This window comes from Antennarius striatus, chromosome 13, assembly GCF_040054535.1.
Source record: "Antennarius striatus isolate MH-2024 chromosome 13, ASM4005453v1, whole genome shotgun sequence".
In the NCBI taxonomy this organism is placed as follows: domain Eukaryota; kingdom Metazoa; phylum Chordata; class Actinopteri; order Lophiiformes; family Antennariidae; genus Antennarius; species Antennarius striatus.
This window is the reverse complement of record NC_090788.1, coordinates 15,963,763-15,986,317: the sequence shown is the minus strand read 5'-3', so window position 1 is coordinate 15,986,317 and position 22,555 is coordinate 15,963,763. Positions and strand designations below refer to the sequence as shown.

The window sequence follows — 22,555 nt, the reverse complement described above, 5'->3', positions numbered from 1 at the left end:
TGAGCATAATGGCTGTATTGAAACTAAACTCAGATTGTATGGTGTACAATTTTCATTACATCAGAATTTTCAAGTATTTACACTAGCCTATACCTTTACTTTTTTAAGATATCAAAAGTGTATTAAATTATCAGAGCATAGGTCAGCATAAGAGGCAAAAAATATATTAAAGGCTTTAAGAATTAAAAATAATTGTGATGTTTTTGATAAAAATTAACAGTAAACTATAAGAATTGTGGGAAAATATTTCAATTATTAAAGCTGGTAGATTGATTTACACAAATGTTTCAGTGAATAATTCATTCATTCATTTTCTACCGCTTCACCCCCTGTGGCGGGTCGCTGTAGCCTATCCCAGCTGACTGAGGGCGTGAGGCGGGGGAAACTCCAGGCGCAACGCCAGTGCACCATAGGAGCCACACAGAGATGCAGACCAGCATGCACGCAGACACTTCTACTGACAATTTCGAATGGCCAATTAACCTGAAGTGCATGTTTTTGGAGGTGGGAGGAAGCTGGAGAACCGAGAGAACCCACTCAGACACGGGGAGAACATGCAAACTCCACACAGAGCGGGACTTGAACCTGGAACCGCCTTGCTGTGCGGCAACAAAGCTACCCACTGCACCACCATGGTGAATCTAATAAAGGTGTGTTGTCTCCAGTCTGCTTTAAGGTATGAATATTCAGTTCTTCTGTAAAATGTAAAGACCTGCTCCCCCTTAAAACACAATAAAGACACAATTTAAAAATCTCAACATTGATTTAATCATTCTTTTCCAATACAGTATTTCTTTTAAAATGTACAGAAATGACTGTGACATATAACAAATAACAATTCAAAATGAGAGTGCATCTCCCATCTCATTGTCAAAATAATGAAAATTTAAAAATGTGACTGATTTCAGTCTCACTCAACTACTGAGCTTCAGAGATGAATCATTTGCATAGGCAAGAAAAGCACTAATTTTACTGTGTACATTAATAAGTTAAAATCTAAGACCTCTAAAATGCTATTTTATGCAATCAAATAATAAAACCTATTTAATAAAATGGGATTAAATTAGAGGATCAGGCCGTTTCCATCACAATTCCACACTTTCTCAACTGGTCTTTTGGAGACCATGAGTAAATAAATTAGTCTTTTGTTTGGCTGCTGCTTCATGACACGACTCACTGAATGCCCTTCTGCTGCTTCAGTCCGATATGGTGTTATCTCACTGGTGGAAAAAGTCAGCCACCAGTCAGAGGCCAGTGGAAGACAAGTTCAATCACCAGGCGGTAGCTCATGACCACATTCACTGGGCCAGTTTGTGGATGTTGTCAAGGAGTCTCCTGCTGTATTCTCTGTGGTCGACTGGTTGAACGTCCATTACAGTAACTCTCAGTCGAGTCTCATCCTGAAGAGGAAAGAAAACCTGAGTTAAGGCTAGCAACATCCAGTAGAGAGATTACTGCTTTATATGAGCAACACCATTCAACAAAGAACTGTTAACTAAAGACAATTTATTCTCTGAAGCCTGACAAACTGTAACACATTATTCAGAACCCTTGCAGGTGTGAGGTCCATCATGGTCGCCTCTGTAGACAGACAGCAAATTCAGAGTTCTTAACAAAACACAACTTATTGAGTCTCCTGTTCCTAGCCCATCACTGACCAATCACTCAGTACAGTTTAGCTTCCAACACATCGACTTTGAGGAGAAAAATATATGATGTCAGAATTACAGTAAGAGGACATATTTGTCAACCTGTCAAATCCATAATATAATGTATATGTACAAAGCCCTTTATGTTCAGACACCAGCATACCCTTAAGAGCTCATAGTACTCTGCTAAACATATAGAACATTATGCTCTTAATATGCAGCTTTAAAGTCTCCCAAATAGAATGAGGGTTAGAGCTTTCAGACTTCAGGCTCCTCTCCTGTGGAACCATTTTCCTGTTCAGTCCAGGAGGCAGACACCCTGTCTAACTAACTTAAAACATCCCTTTATATGTAATAAAACTTACAACTGAAGCTAGTTCAGGCTGATAATTAGCTGCTCAGGACTGGCCTAATGGTTACACTGCTGACAACCTGCCTGTGAGGCACAGAGATCCTCTTCTTCTCTACACCTTCATATCTCATTGATTAATTTCACTAACTTCACCACTTTCCTCAAATCTTGGTGCTTTATCATGACGGCAGTTACCATGGGAACAATCTACTGTTGAGATCATGGTGAACATCCGACATCATCTTCATCAATATTCCTGTTATTATTATCATCATCATTACTACTAATGTCAGTGTAGTCATTGTAGGAGTTGTAAATACTGCAGGAAAAGGTCTGCAGCCCTCAGCAGCCCTTAATCAAAAACACATCAAGGAAAACAAACTTCTAGAGTCTTGAAGGCTTGGACTTTATTGTTGTCTTCTTCGTGTCACAATAAACCCAGGCTGGTTCTTGGAAACAACTGAACACAAACCAGTAGCTAAGGTGAACAAACTCAACCTCCTTCACTGTTTAAAGAAAAAAATCACCCCATTCCAACCTAAAAATAAGTGTTTCTTCAGCTGATCCACTGGGGTTTGTCTGGGCAAGTCCCTGACAGACTGCGTCCGTGACTTCTGCAGCTTTCCGTGTTTTTAAAATTAAAAGAAAAGTCTTCATCCCCCCCCTGCCCACAAACACACATACAAAGAAATTCAAGCAGAACTTATTTCAACATTAATGTATTTCAGTTTAAGTTAAAGTTTAAAGGTGTGATTTTCAATTTCTGAAAGTTAAAAACAGAAAGGTGTCTGTTTATTTTCATCTCAACATCCAAGTACCAAAATATTTTTAAAAAATGACCTGAGTTCTATTTTGACTTACTACATGATAATACTAGAATGTTATAATGACACAGATCACCTATGTGACCGCTAATACCACATGATTCAGTTTCATGGAGTATCAAATGTGGCAACAGTCGTTATCAGAAAGACACTAAATATAAAACATTGTAATTCAGTGGAAACTCTTTGATAACATAATGACAAAAAACATTTCAATTATAATATCTAACAAATAAAAAAGTTTAATCCAGAGGCATCCATTAATCAATTAGCAATGCCACTAGCATAACCAACACAGAGATTTTAATGTTTGCCCATTATCTCATGTGATTCAGCACCTCTATTAGAAAAACCATCATTTGCATCTACCTGAGGATAGGAGGCATATTAAACAATACATTGGGCCATCAAGACAAAGGTGCCACTTTACCGAAGGTGACAAGTTATTTTTAAAATAATTGTCTTCCAGAGGACCAGAAAACAGTGAGTAAGAGGGGTTATTAAATGAATGTGCATATGTAATATTCAAATCACATATGGAGAAAACAATTACTCAGTGGCCAGGCAGTCACCTCTATTTTCTGACTCTATTTCACATGGTGTAATTCTTTTCTGGGGAATTACGCCGCAACACAACCACAAAGACACACACATTCACACACATGAAGATAACCAACACACATCCTTGCAAACAATCAGTTAGCTACTCTCGCAAAATATACATAATACACAAAGAAGAGAATCCCGGTGGGAAAATGGTTGAATAATGAAGTACCAGATAATATAATAAACAGATAAGATAAACGTGAATAGCAATTATTATATGGTGTGCTTTTAGCTCAGTAGTCATTCATTCAAACAGGGACTGGCCGCTGAGAATCTTTATCAAGGTTGCCTTGAATAAACACGTAAAACATAATGATGTTTTTGTAAATCCTGATGTCAAACCAAAATATTTAAAAGTGGAGCTTAATATTTGAAAGCTAAGTTTACAATCTAATTTTTATGCATGTAAGTGGCACAGATGTAAAGTTGTGAGCTCTTCACTTTGATTTATCTTGAAATATTTCAACAATAAATACATTTATTTATAGTGTGTGATCCTCACTGATCTATCCTAGTGACTGTCTTGATGTTAAGTATCTGATTGTCCACACAATATCCTTCCTCTTTGGACATTCACCTGAGGTGTGTCCATAATCTCCACTGTTGTTTGTGTACACATCAGTTTGGCACAAAATCTATCATTAACAATTGTAAATTGCTAATGAAGAATAAACTCTAGGGATTCTAGTTGAAAAGTTTTTCAATCTATTATCTGTACTCTTCTCTAAAAGAAAGCAAACTTGAGTTGATAGAAAAAAGCTCAAATAGAACTTTTAAAAAATGAGCGCAGTTGTTCGTTGTCTCAGTGCCCCTCTTATGAATAATGACAAAGCACAAATTGTGTAACGTCTTTCTTGTTAAGCGCTGACATCTCATTACATTGTTCTATTTTTATAAAAGCACTGTGGTCTGTCTGATCTTTGTCTGGTTTCACACTCAGAAGTCTATGAGAAAGAACAGAGTGAGGTAGAAAGACGCACTGAGCAAGTGAATCAGATGGTTTCTCCGTCCTCAGCTGGTCTTTTTGAATCACAAGCTCTGGCACAAAAAATTGTCGACTTGAACTAACACTGACAATACATTGTGTTCTGCTCATCATCTTTCCTTCATGGAACACTTCATTGCTCTTGTTCAACTTCGGATCAATTGTCACACCTTTCTACATTACAAAATGTGACAATGGATGACTAAATAAATTGAGAAGTTTTGACTAATTTCATAGAAATGTCACCAACGTCTGTTCGGCTCTTCTGTGTGGTTCAATTGTGCCTCAGTGACGATTAATTCTTAATATAAAATGATACTATTGAATTACTCAGATAAATAGAACACATTACGTTACGTTATTTGTACATTACAGATGATAGATTTAGGTAGGGTTTAACCCTAAACAGTGCTGTGTGTGTTGTGTGGAACAAAAAGGAGAAAGAAAAAGCCTGTTAGTTCACTTCAGGTACACCGGCAACAAGCCAAAGGTGTAGTTAAAATAACTTTATCAATTAGTGCAAATCAAAGAAAACAAATTCTCATGGGTCTCAAGTAAGTCATCTTCATGCCATTATTAATTCAACACACACAGAGGTGACATGTCACACAACAGTCTTGCTGGTTTTTAATGTTATGTCAATGTAAAGACATTCACTCGGGCCAGTGACGCAGTATGAAGAGTTACAACTGATTAAATATTTATGTTGCCTGGTCAGTAGATCTATACACTCATTTTGTTGTGATGGTAGAACACTAGTTTCCATGTATTTTTGGAAGATAATTGTGTACGTCTGGTCTTTCTGGATAAGGCTAATTTGAAGCAGAAAATATTTGGAAACTGGGAAACCTCCTTCAGGGATGTGTCGCTTCTGAGAATTAGAAGAACTTATCTGTCTAATCTGCTGAGCACTGCTTGCATAAATTTGATTAAACGAAGACCTGATGAGTCTTGTTTCTGTTTGATTTGTAAAGAAAATAATGACTAAAAATAATGATTTTCAAGGTGCTTTTGTCCAAGCTGCGGAGATCATCATAAACAGTGGAAAGTGCTGGTGTTATTCGATATGCACTACGAACGAAAGTGGGTTATTTCACATCATTTAGGTTACTATACTCTTTAACAAATAGCTCTATACATTCAATAAGACTTTAGCTACACACCATCAAGTACTTGCATGAACTCAAGTAATTCCTCATTGAAAAGGTTTTACATTGTTTTCCAGGCTCATTCCCTGACCAGTGGCCTACAAACTTGGCATTCCTTGTAGGTTTACTCAGGCTCGGGACACAGAATTAATCCGACATCTCAATCCTTCCACTCAGACTCTTGGTATGTGCCCCAAGTCGCAATTTAGCTTCTAAATAATTTAACTAATTAGGCTTAGACAGATAATAGCTAAATGCTAATGAGTGTCTAATTAAGAGAAATGAATCCACAGCTGCATTTGTTTTCCGTTATCCAAAGTGCACTAACAATTCCCTTGTCACTGTGATACTAATTGAAATGATTCTAGATTCATGTTGTGTGACTGGCATTGTGTTGTTATTAAATTGTACTTTGTACATCTGGCTTTGTGGCTTCATAAACTTGGGACCTTATTTCAGAGGAAGACATGAACTGACAGCTATTAGCAGTTGTGAACAAGATGCTATATATGCTATATATACTGTATCTGTGTACACACAAACGTTTATGAACCCTCCCCATACAGATATTAAACCATCTTCTATCTGTATTACTCTTTCCCACACTCTTATCGACTGTTTAAAGCACTTTTGTGTCTCACGGAAGTACGAGACTCACAGAACGTAGCGCACTTCCGGATGCCATCAGCCAATAGAATGTGTATATGGTATCACGTTACTGCCTAACACAAATCCGTGATGAGGTAAAGTCGCGAGTGTTGCACGAACACGCAAGGGCACACTGTGTGTGTGTGTGTGTATATATATATATATATATACACGTGTATATATCTATATATATATATATATATATATATATATATACGTATCATTAAATACTTGCATAAACTGAAGGTATACATAGGCACACAGCTCACATGTGTTTACTAAAATTGGGTTGAATTGTTGACGTTGATCCTAAATGAGACCATTTAATGCTTTATAACAATGTCTCTTATTCACATGTAATCTAGTTTCTCTAGAGCCACGACTATATTTTGGTAGAAATAAGAAATGTAGGTTTTATTTATTTTTTATTTATTTAGAATTGCAATAAGACAGGAAAAGACATGCACTCGCCAATCAGAGTTCCGTATTCCTGCCACGCAGACATTACTAAAGAAATGCCTGCCGCTTGCAGGACAATAATGAGCGCAATGGAATGTCATTATCTTCTGCTATTTTATTGCGGTGAAACAAAATTGAATTGCATTAAATCAAATTCCATTGTGCTCCTGTTAGTTGAAGCTACTTACGTTGTATGTCTCCAGCTTGACTTTGTTGCTAAAGATGTGAGTTGTGAAGTTGGCTTTTTGGAAGACTTCATCAAACGCTGCCTCATCCTTAGGATCACAAACACACAAACAAAAAAGATAGACAGCAAGGCTTTGTATTTAAGTACGACCTCCTGGGAAAAGTTTGTTGTTAGATGTGAGCAAACGTTACGGTAGCATCGGTGTGTGTGTGTGTGTGTGTGTGTGTGTGTGTGTGTGTGTGTGTGTGTGTGTGTGTGTGTGTGTGTGTGTGTGTGTGTGTGTGTGTGTTGGAGGGACATTTTCTCCAGTCCTTGACTTCAAAAAAACTAATTTAAAGTTAAGACATGGTTTTAAGATTAAGTTTAGGTTACTGTTAGGGGAAAGATTAGAGGAATGCTTTGATAGACTTCATAGATGTAGAAAGGTGTGTGTGTGTGTGTGTGTGTGTGCGTGCGTGCGTGCGTGCGTGCGTGCGTGTGTGTCTCACCGTTTCTTGGAGCCGTCCCAATGTTTCTGCACTGTGACCTAAGAGGACCTCTGCTGTCTCCTGGAAACATGTCACCCACTGGTTATCCCCGAAGTCTGCCAAGTTGGCCTGAGAGTCAGACAGAGATGATGAATGGGGTGAGAGATTATTCATGTGCGCATGTTGGGATGTGTGTCCATGTGGTCACAGAAGTGAAAATATTCTTCCAAAATCAGTAAGATGTGGAGCCAGAAAGTGTTAATAATGAAAAATGTATGTACTCACATGAAGAATGAGTCCGTATTTAAAGTTGGGAAAGTCCTTGTTACACTTATTGCAGTAGTACAGTCCGTTCTGTTGGTCAGTAACCTTCTTTTTGCAGTCTGCAGAAGGGCAGGCCTGGTACAGACAACTGTCCTTGCGACTGTGCAGCAATGTTGCCACACAGTTGAAAAACTCTGCCTGAGAAGAGAACAAAGTTATAAGATTAATTTAAAAAAACCTCACACCACACTGTTGCAATTTGAACATTTTACGGGCAGCAGTTAATTTGCAAATGCTGCTCCCAACATAAAAGCATCCAAACCAAAGGAACCTTAAAGACTGCAGTAGCATTATGGAAACTGTTTCATCCTGCACAAAGAATGTGACAAATGTCATTCCACATTAACCATCTCACTAGTAACCAGGAAATTGGTGGGCAAAGTGAATGGAGGAATGGGTTAGCAGTAATAGTAAATTTTGCAGTCAGTGTACAGAATCAGCTACAGTAAGTTAATGAAAGGCAAACGTGAACAGGGTTATCTTCAAGGTAACAGGTAAGACAAAGCAGCGTTCTAATTCAACAGCTAAATAATGTCCTTCAAAATGAGGCAGAACGTGATGACTATGGGTTTAGACAACAGAACGTGATTGCTGGCAACGAGGTTCGAAGGTCATCTAATTTCCCTAATTCAGCTTCCTCCTTTGAATGTGTTGGTGCTTGCTCATGATACTAGAGGATGTTGAAAGTAGAAGGATAACTGTGGCTTGTCCCTTTGACTACCTTGTAGTCCTCTTACATCATTAACATTTCAGAACACACTCATCTGTTTCTTTTCTTGCAGTCTCAGACTTGAGAAGGGTCATGCAATTTATATAACCTACGAAATACAGCCGGATAAATCTGCAAAAACCTCAACTCATCCACTTGCATCATATAATGAATGCTTTTTTCGCTATTAATGATTTCTAACTGGAGAATTGTAACATTTACGAAGCTGGAGCCTTTAACCCGGCACATTTTCCAATATTTCCATTAAATAAAAGGATATAAAGAGGTGAAATATCAAATGCTTAAAATTGCAGATCTTAACCTATTTATTAGATATATTTGTGTGTGTGTGTGTGTGTGTGTGTGTGTGTGTGTGTGTGTGTGTGTGTGTGTGTGTGTGTGTGTGTGTGTGTGTGTGTGTGTGTGTGTGTGTGTGTGTGTGTGTGTGTGTGTGTGTGTGTGTGTGTGTGTGTGTGTGTGTGTGTGTGTGTGTGTAGGTCTGGCTGATTATATCAGATTATTGTGTTGTCTACAATGACTCTAACACCCTTAGCCTCTAGTTTTTGTAATGAAAGTAATAAAAATATTTTTGAAAATAAAAAGGAATATATTTCATGTTATTTGTGTTGGGAAAACAAGAGCATGGCAACAACATCTGAAAAGGTGTACACTGAAGGGACTAGAACAGACATGTCATCAAAGCGTTTGTTATGTAGGAGGCTCCATCTTGGTAGATGAACAAGACACCAGGTGGCTCAGGCTGAAAGAACATCATGAGTAAGTGCTTGTCCAGCACACAAGAGTCATATTCACTTTTTTGTGGTCGAGTATGATGACCAACTTACAAATGCACAATGCTATCAAGTCTATTTGGATTAGCGAAAAATTTTAGCTTTCCTGCTTGTCATAAATCAACACTCTAGAACTACAAGAAAGATCAATAACTGGATCCTGAAAAACTCTTACTCAATCTGAGGAATCAGATCAAACCTCAAGAGCAGACATGTCTGTGCAGGATCTCAATCATCCAGGTCAAGTTAAATCAACAAGAGCAAAAGAGAATCAACTGGACTTGCTTTAGGCTGGTTGAAGACGTTTCACCTCTCATCCAAGAGGCTTCGTCAATTCTGACTGGTAGAGTCCAGATGTTTGTTGTTTTTGTTGTGTGAGACAAGACTTATCATCTTGGTGGTTTTAGTCGTTCGTTGTTTTCAACAGGACTGCGGGTATCTGGACACTCTACCAGTCAGTTAGAGCTGAAGACGTGTCTTGGATGAGTGGTGAATGTCCAGTTGATTCTTTTTTTTTTTTTCTCTTTTTAATTCACAAGAGTTGAGTGAGTTGTCCACAAGACACGGCCATCCTCATCAGGTGATGGTCAGAGACTCTACAGAACATCTGCAGTGGGTGTTGCAGTTCAAGTCCAACTTAACATTGAAGTAAACATTCCTTCAGTCTTTTGGTGAACGGTCTTGTCGTTGATCCCCTGTTCTTATGTAAATGGTTAGACTATTGTTTTGGCATTTTCTTGTATTATCATAGTTGGTGCTGTTAAACTTTCTGATGCTCAGCAAATGTCAAGATACTAAAGCTCAAAGAAGATGAGGAAAAGCTCCCCTCCAAATACAGACACTACATCTTTCAACAGTTTAAAGGGATGCGAATAGAGTCAAAACAAACTTGGCATGATTATTAAATATGCTGCCAACAAGTCAGTCCAGCTGGTAGATGCATGCTGTTTACACATCTCTATCTGACATCCAAACAATCTTGGAACAGTTTAAAAAGGGAGTGAAGGGAGCTCGAGAATTCTATGCATAATAGATGCGAGATGAGATGAACCGCTTTTTCCTTGTCTAATACATTAACTGTTTTAATGCGTGCATGGGCACACACACACACACACAAACACACACACACACACACACGCAAAACCAACGTCCAAAGTTCTATGCATACAAGAACAAAACTTTAACATTTGCAATACACATGCAGATGAACCTTTCATTTAGGGATTTAAATTAAAATGCAGACAGTCAAACAGGATCAAATTAAAATGCAGCAATGTTGCAGTCATTCATACAGATATTAGCACCTTAAGCGCAGAACTCACACTGCTAAAATCAACAGCTAAAAAGCAAACAAATGCAAATTTTGGAGGGAGGAAAAAAAAGCTATTCTATCATCCTGTGGAGGAGCACAGCATTTGATTTCCATAAATATAAAGAATGCACACAGCAAATGAACTGTGTCCCATTGGAAGAGGCACACGTGTATGTGCCTGCATGCTGACATTCACACATGGAAAACAGATTTTTTAAAAAACATATAAAAAACCCCACAGAATAATGTTTTTCTTAGCTTCACCAGAGGGTATATACACCAAGAGAGTAGACCTTAAACAAGATGTTGGAATTACAGCCAGAATGTGAAATGAAATGCTTTAAAATGCATTCTAAACAACTACAAGCTACAGCTGGGCCAGACTAATTACTAATGTTGGCCTAAATGAGTCTATCAAAGACTCTCTCTAGGATGCTGGCCAGATTCTCTCTCTCTCCCTCTCTCTCTCTCTCTCTGTATGTGTGTGTGTGTGCATGTGTGTGTGTGCATGTGTGTGTGAGCGAAAGAGAGTGAGAGCTACACTGTTCTTTCTTCATACAACCCACACCTTCTTTAAAGCATCCTTTGGAGCTCTGGGTGTGAACAGGCCCCTCTCCCTGCATCCCTTCTGATATCGGCTGATACTGTCCTGTGTCCCCATGACCTCTACAGATACTGTCAGTCAGACTCAGAGCTCTCTGACACTTTCTTACCGCTGGCTAGCACTGACTCATAATCTGTCCACCCATCCATCCACCCAGCACCCATGCCACCCCTCCAAAACACGTTTTATTTTTTTAATTTTTCTTTAATTAGGACAATTTCTCCCTTAAGCAAAGCCCTCTCCTCCTCAACACTCCATTCCCATGTTTCCGCCCGCATGCCTGCCTCATCACATTTTGCAGACTTGGGCAGATTGGAGTGCTGAAGGGGCGGAGGAGGTGGGAAGGCGCTGGGTGGGGAAGGTGGCAGGACGTTTCAGGAGAAAAGGGTGCTTCTCTTTCAGAGCTTGTTGAGGGCTTGTGATATTGGCAGATGCTACCCAGATTGTGTGGATAGAGGTCAACAGAATCTGGGCCGCAGTGATTGCATCAGAACTAGACCACTCTCAATAAATCCCCCTGTATTTGTTGTCAACACCCTTTTCCTCCTGTGATTTTCCTTGCACTCGACCCTCTGTATTCCCTTATGTACAAAGCAGCTTTAGGGCCAAGTCCAACCTTCATCACACTGAGGAGAACATAAAAGAGCATCATGACAAACATTGCACTTAAAAACAGATGTGCAAAAACCCTAACACAAAAATCTTTGTGTAAAAACATCTAAAGATTCTCTTTTTCACATACCCTTCTGAAAATAGTTTGCATTCTTATCACATATAATTCACGTGTCACCTTCTGGCACATAGACGCAATTAAAATTTACACATGCAAGGGCAACCAAGTGAAAATCTTCCTCACTTAATTGACATGGCGTTGCATGCCAACTTTAATGCTTGTCCCAAAATCCAAAACACACACACACACAGACACACAGACACACACACACACACACACACACACACAGCTACAATAAACAGAAACATCCAAATCCAAGCACATCCAGACACACGGTGTTGTAGTCACACACACTGAGGAAGAGTAAATTGGTAGAACCTTAAATTTGGTTGCCGTAAAATTAGAAGCTAATGATTTTAATTCTATTATCATTACCAAAAGCAATCGCAGCTTGTGACAGAAAACCTCCTTCCACTTGTTCAATAACAAAAGCGGTTGGGGGTATGCGGAACACAGAGAGAATAGAGAAGACAAGGGTAAAGAATTGAAAAAAGCCTTAACTATTTACACCTTCAAAGTCCTTAAACTCCTTACATCTATAATTTTTGTCTGATTTAAATCTCATGTTGCCACACTCCCCACTGCTTTTCTTTCTAGCATTTCTCACAATAGTCTCCATCCATTTCTCCACCACCGTCACATAAAAAAGTTTTTTTTTAATAGAAAAGAAATTGATTTTGAAGCTTGCTCATAAGTGGCTTCTAATTAAACTTGAGGGATGTGGAGTTGACTCGTTTTAGATAAACCTAATTAATTAGGCAGAAAGTTTGAGTGCCACATAACGCTACACTTGTACTACTTTTAGTAGTACAAGTGAAAGAAGGATAATTTGATGTGATAACACCTCTTAAAATGGCACACACATCATTTTAAAAGTTCTCACTTGCCCCTTCAATGGCATATGGCACTTCAAGTCTGCTACGTTAACAAGTGAAATATTCAGTATCACCCACCCACAGCTAAAGCAAGAGAAGCACGACTCTAACCACTGAAGTCAGAGGGAGACATAGCTCAGAGCGTCTTTACTTACAATAAATTAAAGACTAATATGGCCTTTGTTTGTCTCAAAGCTAATATGTAGATGAGACAGAACCAGTTGGCTTTTCATAAATTACTTTTTTAACAGTTGAGTTCCTCTGTGTGTTTTGCTGTATGTGGAGCTACAGGAAGATACACCATAGTGATATGGTGGAAAAAGCAGGAAGCCACTCTCTTCACACTAGATTGCATCAACATGATGGGTTTACCCCAAAGTTTTTGGCAAAATGTTTATGCAAAGAAGTAAAATTCTGATTCTCTAACACCTAAACCTGGTGTTTACCGTGCATTACAACCCTCGGAGATTTTCCACTATCACACTCAAATAACTTTTTGAGTTTTGAACTGACAGGCAGGAGGCCTAGAGGAAGACCAAAAAGGAAGTTTATGGATGTAATGAGAGAGGACATGAAGGTAGTTGGTGTGAGAGAAGAGGATACAAAGGACAGGGATAGATGGAGGCAATTGATTCGCTGTGGTGACCCCTGAAGCGAAAAGCCGAAAGGAAAAGAAGAAGACACTCCATTGTGCTGTAGCTATGCTGATGCTCATTGTCTTCAAACAGAAGCAGCTGCCTGAGCATGAGAAGGACTTTATGACTCACACATCAATCTGCTTCTAGTCAAAGTTCTAAGAAAGAACCAGCTCAGAGATAAAAATAAAACACAAATAATGATATTTTCTCATTTCTTCGTTTCCACCCCATTGTATGTACATTCTCTATGCTGTGATAAACAGCATATAAACATTTTAAATAATTATTACTTCACACTTCTCTAAAATAAATCTACCACTTAAGTCAAAGAAGTGAAAACAAAGTAAATACCAACATAAACAGTGAAATGATGACAAAAACAAGCTTTGCACAGATCACATACTGTATTACTCAATGTAGCTTTTATGTTTTTCAATGGTGAGGGATGGAGGACAGTCTGGCTGAGCTAGTCGGTGAAAATCAGGCTTCTAATGATGGAATTTAGCGTCATGACGGCTGATCCAGTGACGGAACAGAGCGAATCAGCAAAATCAACAAAATTTGCATATGTCACCGTTTTCATCTCAAGTAAAAACACAGTGACATACGCAATTAGTCAAGAACAGAAAGAAATTTATGGAATATTTATGGAAACACTGGGGTTTTCATCTTTTGGAGGCTTTGTGAGAGCATTAATGCACTTACTGCACTTTGCCTTTGTAGGAAAGATCTGGTCTCTCAAGAATTCCAGTAGAATATGAGACCACAGCATCAGTTACAAAGAAATAACCGCAAAAAAAAGAACTATAATATTGTAGTTTTTTTTTTCAAAGAACCAAATTAAAGGACTTTTTTTAATATTCAATTATGACTTGTTGTTTTTCAGGCAAATGTCTTGAATGTGAGACAGCATATGTGTGTGTTAGCTCATGCATTGCACCTTCTCTCGATGTCCCAAGTGTTCGTTTTTGATGTCGCTCAGTGATTTCCAGTTCATGCGATCTCCATCCCGCACCGACTTTGTCCCTGACAGTGATTGGCTGTTGAGTGCATGGCCTTTCTGGTCAAACCTACAGTGCGGAGAGTAAAACATGTACAAATAAATAAAAGCATAAACAGGCTACTGCATAACAACAAACACACACTGTATATATGATATCTGTAAGCAAATGAAGGGATGAAGAAAAACAAACACAATTCAGCCGATTCCTGAATATTATGTTGTTTAACCATATTGTGAAACTGTTTCTAATGCTAAATAGTTGCAGACTAACAAACACACTAGGTTGCAATCAAATGGAGGACCATTTTAAAAAAAGACTGAATCACTCTTTTAATCCCTGATCTGATTTAAAGCCACTGCTTATATGCTGAAATACATCTATTGAGATATGGCCCATCTGTCATGGATAAATTCATTCATATATCCATCAGATGTTTAAACAGAAACTGAAAGTTTGCACACACAATACCTCATTCCATGAAGAAAATACTCTTTTTGTCTACCCACTACATCTGTTAATTAATTAACTTCTTGAAATTCTCTTTAAAACCATAATGCAGCAACAAGACTGCTGCTCTGCAGTCTAGCTGTGCAGAGCAATCTAATCAAGGTATCACTCAAATTCATCAGTTTCTTTTAATTATGCAAGCAAGCCTGGTCAAAACAATCCCACAAAGCACTGCACTGCCACAGTCCAGTCATCTTGAAATTTTTTTATAAATGTTAAAAATAGGATTTTTGTAAAAAAAAAAAAATACTGGAAGGCTAACCCACTATCTGTGGTTGATATATATGTAAAGTTGTGTGAAGCAGTCGAAGTGTAGTGTGTGAGATATGCTTTGGAAAATAAATTATTCCAGACAGATGGACACGCAAACCAATCACTTTGTTCCCTGACCATTTCATGGCTGGGGGGGAAAAACAACTGATAGAGTGAACAGAGCAATGCCCACAGGCACTCATGAACATACCCCTTTTACCTAAAAATAGCTTTCAGCGCAACACGCAGCTTTGCACGTATGCACACTGAGGCACGACACAGACACACACACACACATACGCACACACACGTACACACATAAAAGAATAAATGGATTTATATTTCAGTGCTGGCAAGAGCTGAGAACAGTCTTAATGAAAGAATGAGTCATTATTTAAGACTCCACCATAGGAGCTGCTAATAAAACCCAGTTTGATGCTGCTCCATCTTTCTGCTCATTTTAAGTAGCAACTTAGATCTGGAGTCAGAAATATCCATGTTTGCTTTGCCATTGTTCCCTCCATCCGAAGCTGTCTACTTCCTGTCTGGAGTCCCACTGAGCCTGGGGAGGCACATGCCACCACGTCCACTGACATGTGATTATAAGGAGACGCATTTGTGCAGGCACAGATTGAGGTTAAGGTACGTGTGTGCCATTACAGCAACAAGAATTACAGTCTACTTGATTAGTCTGTCAGCTGTGCTCATCATAAAGTGGCTGGATGTCCACGCCCACTGCATATACCAGTGTATGGACCACTCTGTGTGATCATGAGTATGACTCACCAATCTCTCAGTCTGAAGGCCTCCGGTATGTCTGGGTTGACCATGACTGTAGAGCTAAACAAAACTGAGACAGATCTGCCGCCGAAATCAGACAAGCGAGCACCTTTGATGGCGACCACAGGCTGCCCAGAGCTGTCAAACTTCTCTGCCTGAAGAGAGCAAAGAAATGCGTCAAAGACAGATATGGATGATGGAGAACAACAGAGAGTAATAGCAGCTGTCAGCATCTCATACATCCACAATACAGCATGCTGAAGAGACCAGAAAGTAATATGTGGCGTAGTTTGCCTTCATAATTGGACAACCTACAAGTTAATTAGAAAGTCGTTTTAGGATTTTGGCGAAGAGGAGGGATTAGCTCTTGCAGATTGGATGAGCTTACAGAAGAATTGTGCCATTTCATGCACATTCAAGAGTATTTAGCCTTCAGCTTCAAATCAGGGACCCAAATACTCCTGAAGGTCAGGGGAACGATGTGACCTACCCAACTCTAACAGCCAGCAAACCAAATAAAGTGGTTATATATGCACAGGAACAAAGACAAGATCTGTTCTTGACAGGGTTACACAAATATGGCAACAAGGGTACCTTCATAAACATGACTAATTGCAGCTTGCTCTGCATGTTTTCATGTTAAACCACAAATTCATCCCCAGATACATAGAGAATATAAGAAGAGACAAAAAAGAGATGAATGTTATTACCTCCTCCCCCCACAAGGTGACTTCCACCCCTTTTCCGGTTGAGTCTACGAGGTTTAGGGCCCTCTTGGACATTTCTTTGCAAGTCCTCGTGACAACAAGTGATACATCCTCTGCACTCTTACATACTCCGATCACATCTAAAGACATAGATGGTTGATTTTACAACATGGGTATATACAGTTCAACTGGGAATACAGGCAGATAATTTTAATTCCTAGTAGATGAGATAGGCAGTAAAAGCCGTGTGACAAGTGTCTTTAAATATCTTTACATGCTGGGATGTGAAAAAAATGTACTCTGTAAATATATGGAGAAGAATCGGTAAAAAAACATCTTAGCAGACATTTGACTCCCCTCTGATACCAACAAGTGAGAGCAGATTGGCGTAAATGTCATCCCAGTCTGGATAACACCCAGAACCACACTTGAAATCACAACAAACACACTCAGTCATGTTTCCGCTGATGCCTAATGCCAAAAAATTCATCCAGGATCACCGTACTGCTCGACACAATGGTGTAAACCCTGGAACACCATGACATCTGTTCAAAACTCGATCAAAACAAATCAAATGAATTTACTGAGCAAAGAACAAACAAATGCTCTATAAATTCAGCATTATTGCATCTCAAATCTCTGATACAAGTTAGATAAACTACAGTATATGATCAATTTTCACTTAATGAGGTGAAGCTACAGTCTTTAAAATTAAAAGATACAAATCAATGACAAACGGCAATCACATGATGACCACCGGTATTTAAAAGTCTAGATATAAGTTGCTTCTCCTATTAACTAGATGAAAAGTCAACGACAACGCCCTCTGGAGCCTCCCTGTAAACATTTAAATACTGTACTGTCACTTCACAAAAAACTCCCTAGAGTTTGCTACCTTGGAATCTAACAAAATGTGGAATGCATCTCCTCTTAAACAAAATATAAAAACAAATATGTCTTCTTCTTCACTGCCTGTGTTTAAATATTGCTGCCTTATTTCACATGTTGCAGATCAGTGGAAATCTATTGAACAGCAGTGGTGGGAGGCCTTCGCTCATAAAAATGTTGCTCTTTAGCACTCTGAGTGACAAACACGACACCTAAGAATGGGTCTGAAAAGCTTTTTTGAAAAACGTTAACCAGACATAACAGAGATTTGCAAACTTCCTTGGACTTCCTCCTCCTGTCTGCTACCTTTTTCTAAACTCTTCCTTATTCCCCTTCCTCTCTGGTTCTGTCTGCGCTCTCTCTGTAATTCCATTATGATTAAGACGATGTCATCCACCTCTGAACTCCATTATCACTACAGGAGCAGAATGACAGTTCTCATTACCATGTTATAATCCCCTATTTAACAGGAGTGCAGAATGAGAAGAAGCACACACAGGACATGTAATGCTGGTCCTCAGCGACTGACACAAACATACTCCTCCAGGTAAACTGCTGAGTGCATCTCCAAACTGTTATCGGGGTGCCGAGCTGAATGGAATTGTCTGTAGCTTCACCAAATTTACTCATTACAACACTTAATTTGTCCTACAATATGGTGTATTGAAAACGAAATAAGAGCCCTGCTTGTGAGGCCATCCTTTAGTTCTTGCCCAGTCTGTTGCCTCAATGCCATGAAACACTGCATTCATGTGCAATGAAAAAAACACAACAGATTCAATAGAATGGATATGAAGCATTCAATGTGAAGAATGCCTTCCATATAGACCAAATTTCTATTCAATTGGCACTTTGATTCACATTCACCGACATCCCCTTTAACTGTGCAGCTCATTATTAGGTTATTTTGAGCTGGGTTATGCTTTTAAAGGTAACTGGTCCTTTAGTCAGAACTATTTAACCCAAGCTTTGTGCCAATCTCAGATAATCACATTAGTTCTTCTTTGGTTTCTGGCCCAGGATATCAAATATTGTGTAGTATCACTAACTCAGATATTGCTTCCATAACAGGACTGTAAATCAGAATAATACCGCCTCGACTGATAAATATAAAAAACAACAACATACTAATTCAGTCAAAAAAGTCAACAGAGAAAAACTTTGAAAATGGGAAGTTAATCCTCACCCTTCACCTCATCCTCACTGCCACCGCAACAGAGTCTCACCTGTGCCTCTTTTCATTAATAATACTGAGGAGGCTGCCAGGAGGAAGCTGTAGGAACACTAATTTCAACACCATTTTACATGTGGACCATCCCAATTTACCTGTTGCAGAGATAAGATATTCCTATCAGGCTAGCAGCTAACCTTCATAAAATCAGGGACATGAGAATTATCTGATTTTTATCACTTAACTATATTCCTGAATTAACTGTCCCTTTGACCCTGAAATAATGCATTCTGTAAAGACACCTTGTGTTCGAGTGATTGGGACATTCTTGTCTATTACCTCCGTTTTTTAACATACTGTATCTAGAACCTGTAATTGCCTGGGTTGATGGAGTAGATATGGATGAAACCTCATTGTGTAAAGGTGGCATTATCAGGCAGAAACCGCAGACTTACAACAAGTTTGTCTAGTTCAGAGTTTGACAACAAATCCAATAGTAGAAAGTAACAAACAAAAAAAAGTACAAAATAAAAGACATGTCCTGAATCCCAACTGAAATTTTATCTTTAATATATTAAGTTATGGTTGGTCTACAAATTTGGGGAAGGAATTTGGTGAAGCAGTTACATCATTATCTGAGCCCTCAGACTGGTGACTGGAATGATACAGAAAGTCAGCTGATTTTTAATACAGTATTTTCTGCACTATAAGGTGCACTGGATTATAAGGCGCACCTTTAATGAATTGTTCATTTCAGAATTCATTTCATATATAAGACGCGCCGGATTATAAGACGCACTGCAGGTTTACGAGAAAATTATAGGCTTTAAGGTGGGGAAAATACTGTAGTTAAAAGTATTGATTTCAAGCATTGGATGATCGATATGCTGACTGGCTTTGTGAAGCTAAAACATCACAGCAGTCGTCAGATCTATCCGCTCACTCATGGTTCAGCTACTTTTCATCAGTTAAATTCTGTAAATACATGAATTAAGTCTCACTGAACAACTATTTCTTTTACCAATGATGGTGTCCACATTTTTCTTTTCCAGTTCTGCAATGGGCACAAAGTCACACTGCACTGTTGGGACACCCACACTGTCATCACATGGCACAATGGATGAATATGCATGGAGGGTCATCTCGTAGTCATTCTTCAGTGTGCAGTATTGTTTGTTAGCAACCTTCAGATTACCCTTGGAGATGTAGTACACCTATGGAAAAAGAGGGGAAAGCTTACTAGTCACACAATTTCCTCCGGGATTAAGAAAATATATATTTACCTATCTTATAAAATTTGTAAAAAATAAATGTATTCTTTGTCACTGCTTGAGAACCTGAAGTGACAAAGACCAATGACCAATTAATTGATTCTGATAGGCAACTTTGTCAGGACAAAAAGTATAAGCACAACCAAAACCTCTTAGAGTGAAAAAACCTTCACGTGTAACTAGGACGTGGTTTCATGTCAGCTTCATCACTTAATTTAACAAAAAAACAAGAAACACCCGAGAGTGAAACAGGTGAAAAGCACGATTCAAACTCAATATGCAAAGCATGTATCTTCATTTACACTCCAAACCCTCCTCCTCCTCCTCCTCCTTGCCCTCTCTCCCTGTGTGGCTTACTCTCATCATTCTCCCCCCCTCCCTCTCAGATTCAGCCCACACAGAGAGCCATGAGGGTGAAACAAATGTGATGTGCATTCTGGCCACTGAGCGTCAGACACACCTAGCCACTGTTCTGTCAATACTCAGATCACGAAGGGAAGATGAATTCATTCCTTTATTTATCTTTAAAGGGCAGAGGGCACAAATTGGATCTTGGGCTCTGTTGGGAGTCGCCGCTGGTGGCTGATACCTGCATCAGTGTGACGAGCAAAACGATGGCTGGGTTAATTGAGTTATTAAGCTATACAGGCAGGCTGGCATGCCTGAGAAAGAGTTTTAACATATTCTCTGTCTCTTTGGAATCACACAGGTGTACGATAACATGAAGAGAGCATGACCAGGGTGCTTAGATTGACAGGTTCATTTTAGCACGCTATTCCTCAGCTGGTCTGTGAGACCAGTGCTAACTCTGGCTTTGTTTATCTTTCATTGTCATCACGTATACAGCAGCAAACTTTTTAAACTGGACTAACATAAAATCAGTAAGTAATTTCACTTTGTATGAAACTAAAGTCACTAGTTTCATTTGAGAGTGACATTTATCTGTGCCCTCACAAGCAGTTTGGAAGCAAATGTTCTTCACAATTCATAATTATTTTCAGGATCCTGCTGAATCTATATTAATTTTTTTTTATAACATTCAGATATGGAGGCCTCAGCAAAGACAGAGATGAGTGTCAGTGTCAATTCTGTAACAGGAGATGGAGCCCGTAAGTGTTACCTTTCTCATTAAAGCACAGTAAAAAAGGTTCCTAGCGACACAGAGTCTTAAATGAGGGCCATAAATTTAAAATATGATTGTTAAAACCTGCTTCAAAATCCACCAGAATCCTTTCAGACAAAGTATGTAACAGCATTTACATTACTTCATGCTGGCTTTCTGTAGTATTATTCCAAATGATGAATGTAAGAAAACCATAATGACAGAGGGTATATTCCTCAATCCAATTTTTCCCCTCAAAGAAATGTCCTCTTTTTGGACAATGACTCCTTGTTATCCGGGGCTCGTGCATCCTGGTTTACCAGTTAACATCCCCTTACATTTCCAAAGCAAAACCCTGGCAACCAGAATGGTACTCAGTAGAGCGTAAACCACCGCCAAGGCCCAGCAGTCCCTTTTAATTAAAACAAATCCTAACGCAGATTCCAAAAAGACATGCGTGCCATCAAAATGGCTGTATTCTGTTCTTGTAAATAACCAGAGATGTTGCCTGCGCTACTGGGTAAAACCATTATGAGCAAAATGTCATGAAAATGGCTTAAAGCGCCAAAAGAAGCAAAAATCTAAATATACCTTAAGACACCAGCTATGATGTGCACAGCTTTAGAAACCCTACAAGGAATCGCATTCTGCCAAGAGCTTTTTAAGGACTAGACAGACGAGGAAATATCTCCCTTTAGTAGAGGCAAATTAACAATAAAAACATTTAACTTAAAATTTTTTTAGGCAAAAACAAATCATGGATCAAGAAATTTATATGGGCCTAGTCCAGTATTCAGTAAATATCTGTTTCATGAAGATCTGTGAATGTGTCATTTACAAGATTCCTGTAAAGATGTGACATCTGAAAGGAAATCAATAAATTAATTAACGGGTCCACCTCTTTAACAAAATCTATTCCAAAAATCCAGGATGTCTTGCATCTCGATACTTAAATCTGTACCTTAATATGGATTTACCAGAACATTTAACAGGTTCTCTTGTGCCAGATACACACACCTGTTTCTTGAAAATACATACGACAGATGTTGTGGAATCTTTCTAAAACAAAAAAATGATTGAATGTTCAAGTTCCAATGAAAAAAAAACTGAGTACAAGCATTTCCTTGAAGCACTGCGAGCTACGAATGCTGTACTTTATATCAAGAAGCTCTGATCACTTGGAGTGAGGGTGGATGTGGTGAGTGGAATGTGCTCACTTTGCCTTGCTCCACTAGAGGGAAAAACTTGTCCACTTCATTGTTGAAAGCTGCGATTCTGATTTCTCCCTGTAGAACAGCAGATTTTCATTAAACAGCATTTGAATTGAAAACTGAAAAACAGCAAAGTGTGACAAGCGTGCTCATATACAGACATCCAGGCCTCCTGAACTCACACTCTCATCGACTACTTCAAAGGAGAACACTCTGCCCTCTCCTCTAGAGTTACTCCACGTGCGGATATTGGACTTGCCGGTTACTCTTGCTTTGATAGTCCACCTAGGAATATGCACAAAACAAACACAATAAAAGAAAGTAAGACCTTACAAACTACATTTAGTATGT

General features: G+C 38.9%; 1 protein-coding gene across 1 annotated transcript in view; it reads right to left on the bottom strand.

Moving 5' to 3' along the window:
* Positions 1-1,237: 1,237 nt before the first annotated feature.
* The window catches only part of LOC137606515 (replication protein A 70 kDa DNA-binding subunit-like), a 31,728-nt gene continuing 10,410 nt past the window's right edge, over positions 1,238-22,555 (bottom strand). The window contains exons 8-17 of the mRNA XM_068331790.1: positions 22,387-22,489; positions 22,211-22,279; positions 19,642-19,834; positions 16,565-16,701; positions 15,861-16,009; positions 14,252-14,381; positions 7,611-7,787; positions 7,347-7,454; positions 6,860-6,946; positions 1,238-1,400 (exon numbers count right to left, since the gene is read on the bottom strand). Coding sequence (XP_068187891.1) covers positions 1,299-1,400; positions 6,860-6,946; positions 7,347-7,454; positions 7,611-7,787; positions 14,252-14,381; positions 15,861-16,009; positions 16,565-16,701; positions 19,642-19,834; positions 22,211-22,279; positions 22,387-22,489 — 1,255 coding nt within the window. The 3' untranslated portion in view covers positions 1,238-1,298. The remainder of the gene's footprint in view (positions 1,401-6,859; positions 6,947-7,346; positions 7,455-7,610; positions 7,788-14,251; positions 14,382-15,860; positions 16,010-16,564; positions 16,702-19,641; positions 19,835-22,210; positions 22,280-22,386; positions 22,490-22,555) is intronic.